General features: G+C 36.9%; 2 protein-coding genes across 7 annotated transcripts in view; one reads left to right on the top strand and one right to left on the bottom strand.

Moving 5' to 3' along the window:
• Positions 1 to 2,182, top strand: part of LOC133630158 (uncharacterized) — a 64,025-nt gene extending 61,843 nt beyond the window's left edge. For both annotated transcript variants that reach the window (XM_062021549.1, XM_062021547.1), the window contains exon 16: positions 1,589 to 2,182. The gene's annotated coding sequence lies outside the window, so the exon portion shown is untranslated. The remainder of the gene's footprint in view (positions 1 to 1,588) is intronic.
• The window catches only part of LOC133630153 (microtubule-associated protein 4), a 240,221-nt gene that overhangs the window by 18,066 nt on the left and 202,381 nt on the right, over positions 1 to 19,774 (bottom strand). For 4 of the 5 annotated variants that reach the window (XM_062021524.1, XM_062021525.1, XM_062021526.1 and 1 more), the window contains 5 exons: positions 14,539 to 14,713; positions 13,959 to 14,021; positions 8,630 to 8,943; positions 4,172 to 4,228; positions 1,575 to 1,667 (listed from right to left, as the gene is read on the bottom strand). In XM_062021524.1, the coding sequence (XP_061877508.1) occupies positions 1,575 to 1,667; positions 4,172 to 4,228; positions 8,630 to 8,943; positions 13,959 to 14,021; positions 14,539 to 14,713 (702 nt within the window). The remainder of the gene's footprint in view (positions 1 to 1,574; positions 1,668 to 4,171; positions 4,229 to 8,629; positions 8,944 to 13,958; positions 14,022 to 14,538; positions 14,714 to 19,774) is intronic. The other variant, XM_062021527.1, reaches the window with a different exon arrangement.

Genomic DNA, 19,774 nt, shown 5'->3' with positions numbered 1-19,774 from the left:
TACATAATGTATATAAAACCTCAATGAAAGTGTTTGGATGTTTTTTTTAAAGGTTTTGTAGGCATAATTGCGCGGGTCCCATAGGCTCCATTGTAAGCAGACTTTTGATCGCATTTATTTAATATTTATAATACCAAAACATTTTAATAACATCTATCGTCATGTCTTTCATAATGATTGTGAACAATAGGCAAAATTCCAAAGAAAGTGCAGTTCCCCTCTGAGAGAAGTCAATCCCTCTAGTATTTCACTGAAAGAGTTCAGTGTGTCTATAAACCCGTTTTGAGCACATTTAACAATACCGCGATAATAATGATAATTTTATGTCACAATAACTGTGATATGTCATTTTCATATTGATACATTCGTTAAGTGTTTCTTGTAACTTCAACCTCAAAAAGCACCTGATATTAACAACAATTAGAAAACTAACAATTGAAACAAATGTTTTACTCATTTTATACTACATGGCAGTTAAAGCACATACTCAGAACTCATTGTTAAATGACTGTACTTTTTTTAATTCAATATAACTAATAGTCATAATTAATGGACGGCGTGGCGAAGTTGGTAGAGTGGCTGTGCCAGCAATCGGAGTGTTGCTGGTTACTGGGGTTCAATTCCCACCTTCTACCTTCCTAGTCACGTCCGTTGTGTCCTTGGGCAAGACACTTCACCCTTTGCCTCTGATGGCTGCTGGTTAGCGCCTTGCATGGCAGCTCCCGCCATCAGTGTGTGAATGTTTGTGTGAATGGGTAAATGTGGAAATACTGTCAAAGCGCTTTGAGTACCTTGAAGGTAGAAAAGCGCTATACAAGTACAACCCATTTATCATTATCATTTATTTATAATGATAATTGCATAAATAACCACGTTAAACCATGTTAAATAAATACAGACTACAAACTAGGAAGTAAATGTTTGTATACTACATTACCCGCGCTGTAAAAAGGAACAGCAAGTAAGTCTGAGCTACAATGACAATTGTGTTGTTTGAGCAATAAAAAGTTGATATATTGTTACACGTTATCATGCTTCGTCTACAAAAGAAAAAAACGTAAATTTTGGTTAGACAGTGGACGTGCGCGTGTTGAGCGCCCCTCAGAGAGAAATTGGTTGCGGGCATTAGACAAAATTGCAATGCTGTGCATAATTCACAGGTTGAGTTAAATTGACTTCATTGTGACATGGCGAATTCCTGGAGGAACTGAGAAGAGGGGATAAAATATTTAGTTTGCTTGTGAATATGCTAATTCGTTCATGTCATCATATTTTCAAGGCATTGAATCCATGATGACTGGAATGTTTAGTTTGTCTTTGAAAACGTTTTTAAATAACCCCTTCTCAAATGTTATGTTGACCGTGTATGTCGAGCTCATTTTAAGTAATAACAAGAACATGGTGGATCACGATTTGATAAATTGGTCAACATATACGGGTTATTGACACTTAAATGAGCCAAGAGTTGACACGATATTTGCGTGCTGACAATTTTCAACAGCATCTCTCCAAGTCAACCTTTCATCAGTTGGCTTCCGCTTCCCGATAGCGTTAGCAAACCAAACTGTACTTACATTCCCTCCACCAGGAACATGCTTCATATTGTCCTTGGAGCCCAAGCGTGCGCCCACATGACTGAAGTCCAGTTTTTTGGAGACTATCTGAACCTGAATTGAACCAGCAGAGCAGCACAAGACGGAGGAGAGGAGAAGAAAAGGAGTTGGAAGGTGTTCAGAAAGAAGAGAGTAGATCAGAGGTCACCAACAAAGTAGAGTTAAAAAGGGTAGAAAAGATGCAGCACGAGACTCCCTGCTCGTTGTGATATCAAATAGAACTTCCTGCCTTTTAGTTTGGCAATAAACTGTCCTCCATCAACCAGAAAGTGACTACTAACTAAAATATGCATTTCTAATTACATAATGTTCAACCATGTCATCCTAGATCTCAACATTGTGAATACTTCAAATATTTCCATTTGGATTTTTCTATGAATGTTCCATACTCTTGCTTTGTTGCCAGAATAATTCTGCCTGAGGAACTTGCCATGACGATGGTGAATAGGTGACGTCATGTTTGATCATCTTTACAGCGCATGCAAGTTAAAACTGAGCTCAAACCGCCTCAATGACTTCATGACATAAGTAATCAACAGTATATTTCTTAATGAATCGATTAGTATACCTGTCCCTTAGTACAAGGACCAATACAGTGCCCAAGATTTTAGCAACTATTTTACTAACTTGTCAAAAGACAATACAATAAAAAGCAATCTTGGATATACTTGAGAGTTGTCAGTGTACAGCTTGCAGTATAGACTTACTATCCGGGATGGGTGAGGGCTCTTGGAAGGGTGGTACTAGACCTGGCAAGTGTAAATGTGAGTTCTAGCGAAAGGCGAAGGACATTTTTACCGTTGGAACGGCAAATATTAACCTTTAAACTAAGCTAAACTAAGCAAGTTTTGTTTCATGACATATGCTACTCTCAATTGTGAATTTAAGTGCTATGAGTTGTGCTCTTCTGGTTACCTGGTCAAGTTTGTTGATACTGAGCTATTACCATAGCAACACACTGCAGCCCGCAGTTCTGTAAAACGTTCATGTATGAGGAATATAGGTGGAACCATTCTTATTACAGTTTTATGACACAGTGTTCGGGTCAGTGTACACACCCAGAATATCATATCCCAATAATCCACCATGACTAATAGTTTTTTTACAAAAATATCTAATACAATAAAACTTAAACATTTCTTCTAAAGCTCTGACCGTTGAATTCACTGCAAAAAGTCTTACATTTATTAATACAATTTTGTCCACTATTTTGAGTCTAATGGAACACAATATTGTAACAATAAGTTTACATGCTTTAAAATAGAAGAAGAGAAACATCACTTATTTGGTGTTCAAACTATAGTATTCAGATCTGCCAAGTTATCATTAACTTAATAAAGATAAAGCATTTCAGTCACATTACGTCAATTTCCGTGACGTTCTGCGTTAAATAGTTAATTCCATTTTTATTGGCCCATTCCGGGATTCTGTTAACGCGTAAACCATAGGGCCCTATGATACAAAGTGATTGTTAACGGGCAGAGAAATATAAACATGATCCAAACAACACACGCGCTCCGAACCGCGTCAGGTCAACCGAGTGGTTTAGATATTTGTCTTATATTGTTCTGTCCTTAATGACAAGTGTGGTTGTAGACCTGCTTTTTGTGTAATGTTCTTTTGTGAACCGGTGCTGAATAAACATGACATATCATTTACACTGATTATCTTACATTTAGGCGGTTCTAGTTTTCTAACATCAAGCAAACTTCCAACAGCCCTGTTGAGTGAGGAAAAGACACGTTTCTGGGACAGGTTGAGACACTTTTTATCATTATAGTTATTATTTTTTTTTACCAGAAGTGTCCCTGATGGGATTGGGGATTTCACGGACTCATCCCTAAACATTAGGAATGTGAATATTACTCAGGAATTAATATGATTTCAATTATCGGGGTGACTATTCAATTCAGAAACAACTCTTAATTTAAACCGATTCTCACAATATTTTCGGTATGTAAATGATAATAAAACCTTTTCAAAACAAGTTACAAAAGCTTCTCTTGGCTCCTGACGTATGAAGTATTCTGCCCAGAGATGTCTTTTCAAAAATCGATAATTGAAAATTTTGATTTGCTTCAGAATCATAATAAATAAGAATCGCAACTCATATGGGAATTTTTTTTTTCTGGCACCCCAACTAAACACCTAACAATTGCTGAACTATATCTCGCCATCGCCAGCCTTCAAACAGGAAGTTCTCAGACGGAAGAGGCCACTGACCTTAGATTGTCATCAGCACCTGCCACATATTCCTAACTTTTTGTTGTCTATTAAAAGACAGATTAGGCTTTTAATCAGTAGATCACGGTTCAATTCCATGATGGCCATGATTAAAACTTTACCCAGAAGAAAGACTCTTGTGTTTGTGATAGAAGGAAAGCAGAACCCGAAGATGTTTTGGCAAACAAATATTTACCAACAAAAGATGAGGACAAACATGATAGCAATTGTAAAAGGAATTGTAAAAATTAAGCAAAATATATAGAAAAGAAAAGGAATTTGTGGAGAGAAAAGGGGAGTTTGTGTTGATGATGGGGAAGATGGAGGGAACTCACTTTGACCTGGCTTGTTTCTTTGGAGGCCAGACCTCTGCTCTTAGAGGCTGCTGACACCTGGGAAGACATGTCCACCCCGTGTCAACAACACCTCATGACAGCAAGAAGAGGAAGCGGACGAACACTTTTGATTGTTGCCCCAATGTCACCGTAAGTATTACTTTGCTACTGTATATAGTTGACTCTAAAACGTTTGTAGTTCCACAAATTGATCACTGTTTAGCGCAAGAACAATGAGCAACCAACAATAAATTCAGTAATACACTATTATTTTTGTCAGACAATATTTTAAATTGTTTTCTTCAAATGTTCTTTGCTCCTGTTTCCTTGCTAATGAGCAGAACAATGCTGCCTGAAGTGTTATTTCTTTAGTTGTGTTTTTCCTTTTGCCTCAACTACTTCCAATGTGGGATTAAACAATCATTCATTCGATTCATGTCAATGCTAATCTCAACCTACACTGCAATATTCTATACAATATCAGCAGGAATCAGCCATTTTATTATTTTGTAGTGAGGAATGTTAGAAAGGGTTTGATCAAATACAATTAGTCAAACAGAGAACGATGGTAGGTTTGAAAAACACTAATCTATTTATTAATATTCGTCTGGAATGATTATGCAGTCTTTAAATTGAAGTAGAGTGATAATTGTTTTTGGCGACAACTAGTGGTCACAATATTTCATGAAGTTAAGCTCATGATGCGTAAGTTAAAGGCCTACTGAAACCCACTACTACCGACCACGCAATCTGATAGTTTATATATCAATGATGAAATCTTAACATTGCAAGACATGCCAATACGGCCGGGTTAGATTACTAAGTGCAATTTTAAATTTTGCGCGAAATATCCTGCTGAAAACGTCTCGGTATGATGACGCCTGCGCGTGACGTCACGGATTGTAGAGGACATTTTGGGACAGCATTGTGGCCAGCTATTAAGTCGTCTGTTTTCATCGCAAAATTCCACAGTATTCTGGACATCTGTGTTGGTGAATCTTTTGCAATTTGTTCAATGAACAATGGAGACAGCAAAGAAGAAAGCTGTAGGTGGGAAGCGGTGTATTAGCGGCCGGCTGCAGCAACACAAACACGTAGCCGGTGTTTCATTGTTTACATTCCAGAAAGATGACAGTCAAGCTTTACCATTGGCCTGTGGAGAACTGGGACAATAGAGACTCTTACCAGGAGGACTTTGAGTTGGATATGAGGTACCGTGAGTACGCAGCTGCGGCTTCCAAACATTTGATCGCTTGCCCGTACGTGCGTGCCGCTATGTGCATGTCACGTACGTAACTTTGGGGAAATATATGTGCTGTATGAACTTTGCGGAGGTGAACGGTACTTTGGGCTGTGGGATTGAGTGTGTTGTGCGGGTGTTTAATTTGTATTGGCGGGTTATATGGACGGGAGGGGGGAGGTGTTTGTTATACGGTATTAATTTGTGGCATATTAAATATAAGCCTGGTTGTGTTGTGGCTAATAGAGTATATATATATGTCTTGTGTTTATTTACTGTTTTAGTCATTCCCAGCTGAATATCAGGTCCCACCCGCCTCTCACAGCATCTTCCCTATCTGAATCGCTTCCACTGCCCTCTAATCCTTCACTCTCACTTTCCTCATCCACAAATCTTTCATCCTTGCTCAAATTAATGACCGCTTTCTCGGTCCGAATCGCTCTCGCTGCTGGTGGCCATGATTATAAACAATGTGCAGATGTGAGGAGCTCCACAACCTGTGACGTCACGCTACTTCCAGTACAGGCAAGGTTTTTTTTTATCATCGACCAAAAGTTGCAAACTTAATCGTCGATGTTCTCTATTAAATCCTTCAGAAAAAATATGGCAATGTCGCGAAATGATCAAGTATGACACATAGAATGGACCTGCTATCCCCGTTTAAATAAGAAAATCGCATTTCAGTAGGCCTTTAAATGATGTGGACACGTTTGTGACTGTGTACTTTCTAATACACTTCTGCCTTGGAGACTTTGTGTGTGTGTAAGTAATATGCTGTTTTAGACATCAATATTGTTCAATTACGGACACTTATTACATATGTCTAGCTTGTGTGCTATTGTGTAACTGCTAGCTTCTAGTAGCCTATAGCCTACAATGTTTACCTTTCGTAAATTACTTGACTAAAATACAAGAAAATATCAACTTAGTGTGTTTATAGGAGGACATTAAATGTTAATTAACTATGAAAGTATTATTGTTGCAAAATTATTTGCAAACACGTATCTCAATCTGTGCGTGTGCAATGCAGTTCACATGTCTGTGGACTAATGTGTGTGTCTGTATTTCAATCTCTGTGTGTGTGTAATCAGATCCACCTGTGTGTTTTAAGTTGTGTGAGTGGCTGCAAGGCGCCAACTAGTGGTGAGTATAAGGAAAGGCAAGGGGGAGTTACAGACAAATCCTTTTACATGTCCAAATCGCTGTACAGACGGAAGTGTCGCAAACGTCACGTGTAAAAAGACAGCTAATAGACTTCCTGCTTCGCACACGTCTAAATACGCACAAACACACATTTTATTTTACACACACGCCGATCGAAACACGGACACGGCAGATATTTTTTTTACACAAAGACAAATTATTATACGGACACACAGCTTAAAACACACACGCGGATCTGATTACACTAGATTACCAAGAGTGTGCGAAAAAGTAGTCAGAACAAAGGGTGGCTATTTTGAAGAAACTAGAATATAAAACATGTTTTCAGTTATTTCACCTTTTTTTGTTAAATACATAACTCTACATGTGTTCATTCATAGTTTTGATGCCTTCAGTGAATGTAAATAGTCATGATAATAAAGAAAACACATTGAATGAGAAGGTGTGTCCAAACGTTTGACCTGTACTGTATTTTACAAACATACTTTTTTGATGACACAGGACCAATATCGGATTGGAACACTCCTATTAGTAAGTTAATTTTTTTTACAAAAAGCCACAGGTCAACAAAAAAAATGTGCCGCTCTTCAGAGAGCCCTGCTTTAGCAGTATACTCAATTGTATAGTATGTGCATTAAAAAGCAAGAAGGTTCTTACTGAAAGTTTAAAGACGAGCTAAAAAATTGAGACAGAACACTCAATTTCTCAAATATGTCAATTAGAGTTGTTGCGTCGATATACATTATTTATTAGTGTGAAGATTTGGACTGACCCTTGTTGCATAACATGTTATTGATGATTTTCCTTCACCAAGTTTTATTACTAACATAAAATAATTATATTCAGAATTTTGAAGTTCAAACATGTGATTACATTCCTTGCAAAATATTAAACACGTTGCAGTGCCATCAATTTGTGGGAATCACAATAAAGCAGAATGTTCTTTTAGAAGGCATGTGGAGCAGAACGTTCTTTTAGGAGGCATGTGGAGCAAAAACCTCCTAAGAAATGCAAGCCTCGCTCCTGTCCAAGTACTATAGTACTACGACTACAACAGTAAATTCTTTCCAGAAAGGTTGGAAGCTGGAGAAAACCGATGTAATTTAGGTAATGGTAATGTTTGGTAGGAAATGACCATTAAATTAAAAAATTTATTAAATAACATATAATAATAACATATAATAAATATTAATAATAATAATAAATATATAAAAATAAATAATAATAACATATAAATAAATTAAAAAAAGCCATCAGTGTGTGAATGTGTGTGTGAATGGGTAAATGTGGAACTACTGTCAAAGCGCTTTGAGTACCTTGAAGGTAGAAAAGCGCTATACAAGTACAACCCATTTATCATTTATTTAAATTGAAAGGCAATAGTTGGTAATTGTAATGTGATGCTAATCTTTGGTAGGTAACTGTATTATAACGTAAGGGTAGGCAAATGTAATGCAATGGTAATGTTTGGTAGGGAATGTATTACTGTATAATGATAAGCAATGAATGCATAGGGGATGGAGCAGGAGATGGTTATGTAAAATAAGCAAACTAAAACAATCAGAATGTAGAGGGTGAGGACTTTGTTCTATAGCTGAACAATATGAATGTAATTATAAAGTTATATTTTAATTTGTTGTTTAGAACAGCGCAGCATTGGTATCGATGCAAATTATACTTTTTAAAAAAAATTTAATTTAAGAATCACATTTAAAGTTTCACTTGTTTCATTTTTACTTTGAATCTTCAATTTTTTCTGGTGACCAAACAAAAATGCTATTGCTAAATCTATGTGCATTTAAAGCACACATTTTTATTTCAAAATAAGGGAAACTTTCCGGAAAATGAGAGACAAATTAGGTCAAATAATGCAAAGTAAATGCACACAAATACATTACTACAAGAAGAAAGAAGAAAATATCTCTTGCTTATAAAATACAATTATATATGTAACAATTTGTAATTACTGGAATTATTTATTTGGTTAAAAGAATAACGCATTAAATAAATCAAAAGTTAAGTTTGTAGTCATCAGATTAGTGTGTACAACTAACCTTTCCACCGCCTGGTTGGTGCTTCATGTTGTCCGTAGAGCCGATCTTAGAGCGAACGTTCTTGATGTCAGGCGCTGATGAAGTTCCAAGACGAGCTGTAGTCCTGGAGGAGCTGCTGGTGCTGGTAGCTGCTGCTGCTGCTGAAGATGTGGTCCTTGGAACACGAGGTACTGCTGGCTTCTTCTCCGGTACTGCAGTGGTGGAAGGTAAGCTCGCTTTGGTGGCTGCGGCTCGTGCGCGCGAGGCAGCGGTCGCAGTGGAACTGGAAGTCCGAGTTGTTGTTGTTGTGGTGGTCTTAGGTTTGGTGGAATCAGCTACCAAGTGTGAGGAAGGTAAGCAGAATAGAAGGTCTTAGGATGTTGAAACAATATCATATTAGTGGAATATGAAAATACTCATAACATGCAAGCAATAACGTCTAATCATCAATACAATGATACTAACGTGTGCATGTCTAGATGACAGTGTTGCAATGCTCCTCCACATTGAAGTAAGAATTAAGGTTGTTGATACAACTTTTTTTTTTTTACCTTTGATACGATTAGGTTTTAAGATCCTTGCGTATTGACCAATACCGATATTAAATCCGATACGATCTCGGCACAAATCACAGTTCATACTTTTATTATTTTGTAGTGTGGAATGTTAAAAGGTTTGATCAAGTGAAATACAGTATTTTCCGGACTATAAGCCACTACTTTTTTCATATGCTTTGAGCCCTGCGTCTTACAAACAGTAAGGCTAATTGATGGATTTTTCTTCACTAACGGCAATAATGTTTTGAAAAGATGTGTTATTGTTTTTGCTATGATGCCATATTTTGGACGAGTTCGCTCACTGCAGGTGCTGAAAGTTGAGCATCTACAGTATTTAATTCTGTTTAGTGCCTTGAACTGGAATTACAAGTGCCGTTCCATCTACTAATTATTCATACCGCTTCTACCCGTATGTTTTTTTTTTATTCATCACTCTAAGCAACATTTTTATGTTTAACAATATAACTAAAACTATTCTTACTTACTAATACTAAACCGCCACATTGATGGTATTTTTTTTTATAGGTATTGTAATGTATTCAAGCTGGTGTCGTTAACATTAGCTAATATGCTAACACGTTTACGAGTGTCTGCGTTAGTATTATTGACTTACAATGGCATTTATTTTTTTTCTATTGTTTCACTTTCACAATTTCCTCAGTAAATTCACCAAAACATCACCGTGGAGTTATTGAGTCTGTTTAGCTGATTGAAGAGCTAGTTTTCACAGGTAGTGGGTCCATGACGATAACTTCTATTTTTTTTTTTTTTTAATCAGCGGTACGGAAACCATTAAGTTATTTAAATAAACATTTACAAAATATTTCTGTGTGAATAACTTATTTCACAACTTATATATCTGCGACTCATAGTTAAGATCATGACGCAGTAAGTCGAACAATGCGGACACATTTGTTACTGGATACTTTCCAATACGCTTCTGCCTTGGAGACTTTGTATGTGTAAGTAATATGCAACGATACTTGGTTATATTGACAAATGTGTAGTTTTAGACTGCAATATTATTCAATAAAGGACACTTGTTACGTATGTTTAGCCTGTGTGCTATTGTATGCTTAGCTGTTGGGTAGCTGCTAGCTTCTAGTAGCCTATCATGTTTACTTTTTGTAAATGACTTGACCAAAATACAAGAAAAGACCAATCTTGTGTGCTTATTGGAAAACATTTAGATATGAACTTGCTGTCCAGCTTTTTACACTGCTTGTATCGGACATTTCAGATGCAAGCGGATATCAAACAATATTATTTTTTTGCTGACATCCGACATAATTATCAGAAAATGTCAGCAGGTTCATACACATGTATTTCCTTTGTGTTAGTTACTGTGCATATACAGTCAATAATAGGGCAGTTATGCTGAGCGTGTCCTGCTGATAATCCGTCCTGGGAAACTTTGCACGTCTCCAGCTTCTGCTAAGACGTGTTTAATGGAGGAAATCCTCCCTTTGGTTCCGCATCGTTCAAGTGTTATTTCCCTGACTGTAAGAATCCATGCAGATTAGACAAACTAAGACTGTATCAACAGGAGCTGTGAACTGCTGTCAGCAGGACAGTAATCCTTTGCTTGCAGTGTTGAGGTTTTAACTTGGAGCAACAAACTCTTTTTAACCCTTCTTTCACTTTCTGAGCCTTCGAGCATTGTTATGGGGGGACCGTGTGTGTGTGTGTGTGTGTGTGTGTGTGTGTGTGTGTGCGTGTGTGTTCATGCTACAATTCCTGATTACAGTTCTTACATTGCTATGATGTCAATTTATCTGTTTGTAGTCCCTGAGACATCAGAGGAAAGAACGACACGGGCTAAAATGTATGCAAAGTATGAAAGCGGGAGAAAGTTCACGGTCAGACTATTTCTGGAAACACAATAGTACCTTGGTTTTCTTACGCCCCACTTACCATATGATTTAATTTTTCATGGTAGATTTTGCCCCTGTTTTCCTCAATTATTGCACAGCCAAACATTTCATGTGCTTATGTGGGCTCTGTACCGAGGATGTCGTTGTGTTTGAGACACTTGTGATTTAGGGCTATATAAATAAACATTGATTGATTGATTGATGTACCAAACCTGTCAGTTTGCTTGCATACCGCTCCGTGGAATAGATTGTCCAAACAGATAACATCTTGGCAAGTTAGTTTCTATACTTTTTTTTATTAACTGCAAAATTATATATATGTAATCGCTGGGGTTTGTTTTTCTGTTAGTTAGTTCACAACATAACTCAAAAAGATATGAGTTGATTTTAAAATTTCAGAAAATGTCAGAAATGGATTTGAAAAAATGATTAGATTTTGGTGGTTTATCCGGATTACTGTCTGGATTATTTTTTTTCAGATTCTTTACTATTGGGAGCTACTGCCTGGCAGAGGTATATATATGCTTTCTGAGTACTTTTCTATAGAATGTGTCTTGTGTTCATACAGTATTTGTAGGTGTCTGGAACAGATACATTTGATTTCCATTGTTTTTTATGGTAAAAAGAAATTGCTTTGGTTTTCGTACGATTCTGTCTTCAAAGACCTTTCGGAACAGATTGCTGACCAAAAAAAAAGCGGTAACAACGGTATGCATTAAGCATTTTGCAGAGAGACTTTAGGGGAGCAAAAAAGCAGGCTTCGCTACATGTATTAAAGCCTGGCGCTCTACCACCTAGCCATCTTCAATAAAGTTAAAAGTGATGTTGCATATTCATTTATACATTTTCAATTATCATTTATATATTACAGTAAAGTAGTAACAAAATCGGCCTACTATCACCTCAAAAATGTAACAAGACTTAGAGGGCTCATGTCAGCTCAAGACTTAGAAAAACTTGTACATGCCTTTATTACCAGTAGGCTAGACTATTGTAATGGTCTCCTTGCAGGTATTCCCAAAAAAACTGTCAGGCAGCTACAGCTTGTTCAGAACGCTGCTGCTAGAGTTCTAACAAAGACCAAAAAATGTGAGCATATTACACCAATTCTTAAATCCTTACATTGGCTCCCTGTACTTCAGAGAATTGATTTTAAAATCCTCCTGCTCACATATAAATCACTACATGGTCTAGGGCCGAAGTATATTACTGATATGCTCCCACTATATAAGCCCTCTAGATCACTAAGATCTTCTGAGACCAATCTGTTAGCGGTTCCCAGAGTAAACTCAAATCAAGGGAGAGCATCATTCAGTCACTATGCAACAAATAGCTGAAGATGTCAGACTTTCCCCAACTCAGACTACTTTTAAAACTAGACTGAAAACTTTTATTATCACCTTAGCATTTAGATAAATCTTTTAATCTTTTAACTTTTAACGTCCGCACTGTTTTTATTTTTTATTGTCTGCATTTTAATTTTGATTTTGCTTTTATTTTCTTTCATTTCACTTTGTTGTCCCACATGTTGTGCTGTGAATCACTTTGAGTCTGCCTTGTGTATGAAAAGTTGCCTTGCCTTGCCGTGCCTATTTCACATTGTTTATCATTATCATTACATATACAGTGCATCCGGAAAGTATTCATAATGCTTCACTTTTTCCACATTTTGTTACGTTAAAGCCAAATTCCAAAATGGAACACATTAATTTTTGTCCTCAAAATTCACACAAAATACCCCATAATGACATTTTCAAAAGTTTTTTTGTTTGTTTTTTTAAACAAACAAAAAAAGCACATTTATTGTACATTAGTATTCACAGCCTTTGCTCAATACTTTGTTGATGCACCTTTGGCAGCAATTACAGCCTCAAGTATTTTGGAATACAAGGCCACAAGCTTGGCACACCTATCTTTGGGCAGTTTGGCCCATTCCTCTTTGCAGCACCTCTCAAGCTCCACCAGGTTGGATGGGAAGCGTCGGTGCGCAGCCATTTTCAGATATCTCCAGAGATTCAAGTCTGGGCTCTGGCTGGGACAAAGACATTTACAGAGTTGTCCTGAAGCCATTCCTTGAATATCTTGACTTCACGCTTGGTTTGTGCTCTGGCATGCACTGTCAAGTGTGGGACCTTATATATAGACAGGTGTGTGCCTTTCCAAATCACGTCCAACCAACTAAATTTACCACAGGTGTGCTCAAATTAGGCTGTAGGAACATCTCAAGGATGATCAGTTGAAACATGAGCTCACTTTTGATTAGATTTTGTAGTTTTTTTAAAATTTGTAATCAATTTGCAATGATATCTAAAAAAGCTTTTCACATTGTCATTATGGGTTATTGTGTGTGAAATGTTGATGACAAACAATTTTTTTTTTCAATTTTGAAACAAGGCTTTAACAAAGGATGGAAAAAGTGAAGCACTGAATACTTTTTGGATGCACTTTAAAGTGTGTTAAATGGTAATATGTGTGGGTGTCTTAAACAAATTCATTTGATTTACATTATTTCTGATGCAAAAACATACTTTGGTTTCCGTACAATTCTGTTTGTGTTTGACCTTTCAAAATTAATGACTAACAAAAACTGAGGTATACTGAGTATATTTGAGCCTTTAAGTATAAATCTGACCATGTGTCAAGTAGGATTTTCTCTACTGCAGTGTAAATTGTGCACACAAATGTTGTTAGTTAGTCCATCCTGGAAACAGAATGTTGCAAATCACTAAGAGCCCAACAGGAGTTTGCAGATAATACCTATGATGAGTGTATGTGTTATACTTCTTTGTTTCTCGTCAGACCTTGTAAGTAACAACCCATTATTATTTATTATTATGTTTAGTCTGTGGACTTTAATATAATTAATTGTACACATCCATCCATCCATTTTCTACAGATGACAAAAAAAGAACGTTATACCTGTGGAGGTTTTTAGAGTGCTGGGCTTCTTCTCCACACCTGATTGGCTGTCTGTCTTCGAGGCTGAAATAAATAAATAAATGATAAATGGGTTATACTTGTATAGCGCTTTTCCACCTTCAAGGTACTCAAAGCGCTTTGACAGTATTTCCACATTCACCCATTCACACACACATTCACACACTGATGGCGGGAGCTGCCATGCAAGGCGCTAACCAGCAGCCATCAGGAGCAAGGGTGAAGTGTCTTGCTCAAGGACACAACGGACGTGACTAGGATGGTAGAAGGTGGGGATTGAACCCCAGTAACCAGCAACCGTCCGATTGCTGGCACGGCCACTCTACCAACTTCGCCACGCCGTCCAAAGATCATAACCACAATTGTCTTTTTAAAATGCATCTATTTACCCACACAAACAAACTTGTCTTCTTTTCTGTAAGCTCCACGACTTTGTACATTTTATACATCACACAGCAAGTGGGGAAAACATGTCAAATCAGCTTTCTAGAAATATGTCATGTCAGTTAATGTCACGCAGGCGTCACATGGCATTATTTGTGTGGAGACATGTCTGCCTTACCCGGCGGCTTTTTGGGGGCGGTAGTGCGAGCTGATGTTGTCGTACGCGTTGATGTTGTTGTTCTTGTGGTCAATGTTGTGCTCGTTGTTCCATTTTTGATGGCGGCAGACGAGCCTGCTTGACTTGAGGCAGCAGTACCAGCCTTTGACACGGGGGGGCGCTTCTCCGCGAGAGTCTGTTGTGATGACACAGAAATCCAATTATAGGAACACAAAATACACTTATTTTCAACATTATGAATATGTTTATAATAAATAAATAGACCGACTATAAGGACTTAATGGAACATAAATCTGATCCGAAATGATCAACAATCATTGTGATATGACATACAGCTGAATGCTCCATTATAAGCTGAATGCTGCGATACTAACTGATGAGCAGACAAGATGATGAACTGATAAAAGCAGATCAACTGATACTAACTGATGAACTGACTCAAGGTGATGGACTGATACTAACTATTGGACTGATACTTAATGAATGATACACGATGAAGAACTGATACAAGATGATGAAATGATACACGCTGACAAACTGATAATAACTGATGGACTGATACAGTATGATAAACTGATACAAGATAAAGAACAGAGAAGCTGATCGACTGACACCAACTGATTCAAGCTGATGGGACGGATACTTACTATTGGACTGATACTAATAAACTGATACAAGCTGGTAACTGGTAATCTGATGCAAGCTGATGAACTGATATTAATTTATAGACTGATACAAGTATGACCTGATACAAGCTGATACACTGATACTACTTGTGGACCAATACAAGCTGACAGACTGATATTGATAAAAGATGACGAACTGATATAAGCTGATGGACTGATACTAAAAAATACAAGATGATTAGGGATGTCATGGTATGAAAATTTCTTATCACGGTTATTGTCACCAAAATGATCTATGTTGTCATTATTATAGCGGAAATTTTAAATATGCTCAAATTTTCATAAACTACTTATACTAAAATCATTTAACCAAGTTTTATTTTAAAAAAACACAAACAACACATTCAAAATGTATATATGCACCTCAAGTAGAAAATGTAATTTGCAACACAAGCATTATAAACAAAGTAATATGGCAGAAACAAAATAATACTATAAATACATAAAAATAAATGTGAAAATTTCGCAAGATGACATCTTATGGACATAATACGTTACTGGACTTTTTGTCCATCTAGATAAAAATAGTGTTCATGTATGTGATCTAGTCCTATACATAAGGCTGCAAATTGTATTTCAAATAATAATTAAGATTATTTTTTATCAATATTGTAATCACGATTATTAATCAGGATTATTCATCATGTTAGGTAAAACAGTGTTGGGGTGTGAACGCGACGCCATCATCCATCCATCCATTAATATCTAATGAAAATGCTATAGATTAACGTTATCTAAATATTTAAAGACAAATATTTGTGTTTTTGTTCTTTAATAGTATCAGCGTGTCAAATTTGTATTACATGATGCCTTTATTTGTATTTTTACATTTTCACAGAGAGGTATTTTTTAAAATATATACATACATTTACATGTACTAATGTGTGTACATGTACATGCTGTATCGGGACAGATCCATTGAGAGATTGAGCAGAAATTTGTCGTATAGGAATTAATTATACACCATAAATCATTAACAAAATGCTATGTCACATGAATGGTTATTAAAGTAATAACCATTGGGGACGGCGTGGCGCAGTTGACAGAGTGGCCGTGCCAGAAATCTGAGGGTTCCTGGTTCAATCACCAGCTTCGACCAACCTAGTCACGTCTGTTGTGTCCTTGAGCACGACACTTCACCCTTGCTCCTGATGGGTCGTGGTTAGGGCCTTGCATGGCAGCTCCCGCCATCAGTGTGTGAATGGGTGAACGTGAAAATAGTGTCAAAGCGCTTTGAGTACACTGTAAAAAAAAATAATCCTATTTTTATGGTTAATTTACTCTAAATTTCTACTGTAATTTTTGTATTTTTTTTAAAATAGTTTATAAAACTGTAGAATTGAAGACATTATCTGTAAATAAACAATCCGCCTGTTATTTTAAGTAATCATCGGCGGTCACTCGAACGAGTATGACGATCCTCCTGGTAGGGGTGTATCCCTTTATGGAGGATGCCTGTGCGTGACTTAGTTTAACGTGGGGAGACTGGTGCACAGACAGTCACCACACGATCCTTGACAGAATTGACGACTGGGGACCCTTTTCTGCTGCAGCCTTCCTCCGCCATCGCAGCCGTTGTGGTGGTTCTTAAAGTAATATGCCAGTAATGACAAACTATGTATATGTCTATTTTTTTTTACAGAAAAATACCAAATTAATTATACATAGCATTCTCTGTTTTCTTAAATTACTTTCAAATTCATGTAAAATGACAGTAATTATCTTTCATTAAATATGTAGCTTGTTATATAAAAGTCTATGTCCATACTAACAATCTAACACAGGGGTGTCAAACTCAAATACAGAGTGGGCCAAAATTTAAAACTGAACAAAGCCGCGGGCCAAGGTTGAACAAATTAACCTTTAACGTACTCTACGAGCTATCGTCACGTCCGCTTTTCATCCATTCTAACATCGTTCAGACCCAGTCACAAGATATGTGCGGCTTCTGTACGCACACACGAGCGAATGCAACACATACTTCATCAACAGCGATGCAGGTTACACTGACGGTGCCAGTATAAAAAACTTTAACTATGTTACAATATACGCCACACTGTGAATCCAAACCAAACAAGAATGACAAACACATTTCGGGAGAACATCTGCACCGTAACACAATATAAACACAACAGAACAAATACCCAGAATCCTTTGCAGCACTAACTCTTCCGTGTACCTTGTAGGTAGAAACGCGCTATACGAGTATAATCCATTTGCCATTTACTTTGTGGAATGAAAAAATCACAAGTAATGTAAAAAACATGGTGTTTACTTTTTGATATCATTATAAAACACAAAGCAGTTTGGCTAATGAAGATAAAGTCAAATAAACAAGCTTTGTTTTTCAACAACCATGTATTTCAGTGCAACAGTTTAGCCAAACAAAATAAACACACAATTTTTGTGCCTCACCGACAACTCAGCCACCGTTCAATTCGATAAGATAAAACATTTACCGTATTTTTCGGACTATAAGTCGCAGTTTTTTTCATAGTTTGGCCGGGGGTGCGACTTATACTCAGGAGCGACTTATGTGTGAAATTATTAACACAATACCGTAAAATATCAAATAATATTATTTAGCTCATTCACGTAAGAGACTAGACGTATAAGATTTCATGGGATTTAGCGATTAGGAGTGACAGATTGTTTGGTAAACGTATAGCATGTTCTATATCTTATAGTTATTTGAATGACTCTTACCATAATATGTTACGTTAACATACCAGGCACGTTCTCAGTTGGTTATTTATGCGTCATATAACGTACACTTATTCAGCCTGTTGTTCACTATTCTTTATTTATTTTAAATTGCCTTTCAAATTTCTATTCTTGGTGTTGGGTTTTATCAAATAAATTTCCCTCAAAAATGCGACTTATACTCCAGCGCGACTTATATATGTTTTTTTCCTTCTTTATTATGCATTTTCGGCCGGTGCGACTTATACTCCGGAGCGATTTATACTCCGAAAAATACGGTAGCTGGTATTGATGTTATTGGAACACTAACAAAGTTAGCAGTTAAATAAAAGACGTTTGAGCATCCCAGTCAACAAACTAAAGACTTTATAAACATGTTGTGACAACGTTCCCGACACATCGCCTGCTGCATGGTAACTCAGTGCCAGCAGCTGACGGAAGGACGCTAGTTGCACATTCAAAATAAAACTGCAACATCAAATATTTTTATCCTCCAACAGCATTGCGCTCTTAAATGCACGCCAAGACTCCACGGAAGTAGAAGCGAGTGAAATGAAGTGAAACGAAGCGATCGGCTCAGTTTACTCAGAGGGAACATTATCAAAGCAAAGTCTGTGGCGTTGCCGCCGTGTTTGCTTGAGCCAAACGGCTCTAGTGGGCATGCGCTGCGACACTTCAGTTTTCAGGAAGTAAGCAGTGTTGCCTAAAATGCATTAATAAATGAATTTTTTTCTGTAATTAAAAATGTAAACGGTATTACTAACCGTCTCAAATTTTATTGCAGTTTATCATTATACCGTTTACTGTTGCATCCCTAAAGATGATGAACTGACAATGACTGATGAGCTCATACAAGACGATGTACTTATACTAGCTGATGGACTGATACGAGCTAAATAATTGATACAATCTAATGAATTGATACTAGCTGATGGACTGATACAAGCTGATGAACTGTACAAGATGATGGACTGATAATAACTGGTGGAATCCTACAGGATAAATAACTGATACTAACTGATGGATTGATACTAACTGATGAACTATTTCAAGATGATGAACTGATAAAACCTGCAGAACAGATACAAACTGATGTACTGATAGAGGCTGTAAAACCAATTCAACTAATGAACTGATACAAGCTGATGAACTGATACAAGCTTTTGGACCGATACAAGCTGTAAAACCAATTCAACTAATGAACTGATACACGCTGATTAACTGATACATGCTGTAAACCCAATTCAACTTATGAACTGATACAAGGTGTTGATAAACCAATATAAGATGAAAAAAAAGATTCAACTGATGAACTGATACAAGCTGCACCATGAAGAGATTTTAATCGGCCCCCTGGCAACACATGTAGTTATGGGGGACACCAAAAGAGGGGGGCAAAGTGCTGGTAAGACGGTCAAATCTAGGTGGTCAGCAGATCAATTCAAATTTAAATAGTATCAAAACAAAGGGTTGTGTATTCAGTAGTACTTTTCTAATGACACAAGCCAAAAAACTCAGTTTTACTCATAATTGCTCAATTTGTAAGGATCAAAACACATTAGCATGTGGACAATGAGCCAAAACACAGTAAAAAGTGTGAAAAATATTGTCCGTGTGGACATAGTCTATAATGTTATATGCATGAAAAATAGTTAATGTGCTTCATAAGAAAATATTCTAGTTAAGCAATGGTTCAGAGGCTGATATTTTAATTTTCCTGAGGGAACTCTCCTGAAGGAATCAATAAAGTACTATCTATCTATTTGTAGCACTGATGGAATTGAAATAGTTCTAACTCCAACTCCTTAGCGAATACGCTGTTCATTTGAAATACTTATGTATCAAGT

Source organism: Entelurus aequoreus, linkage group LG15 (genome assembly GCF_033978785.1).
Source record: "Entelurus aequoreus isolate RoL-2023_Sb linkage group LG15, RoL_Eaeq_v1.1, whole genome shotgun sequence".
Lineage (NCBI taxonomy): Eukaryota > Metazoa > Chordata > Actinopteri > Syngnathiformes > Syngnathidae > Entelurus > Entelurus aequoreus.
Note: the sequence above shows the minus strand (reverse complement) of the source record. Positions and strands in the feature narration are given on the sequence as shown.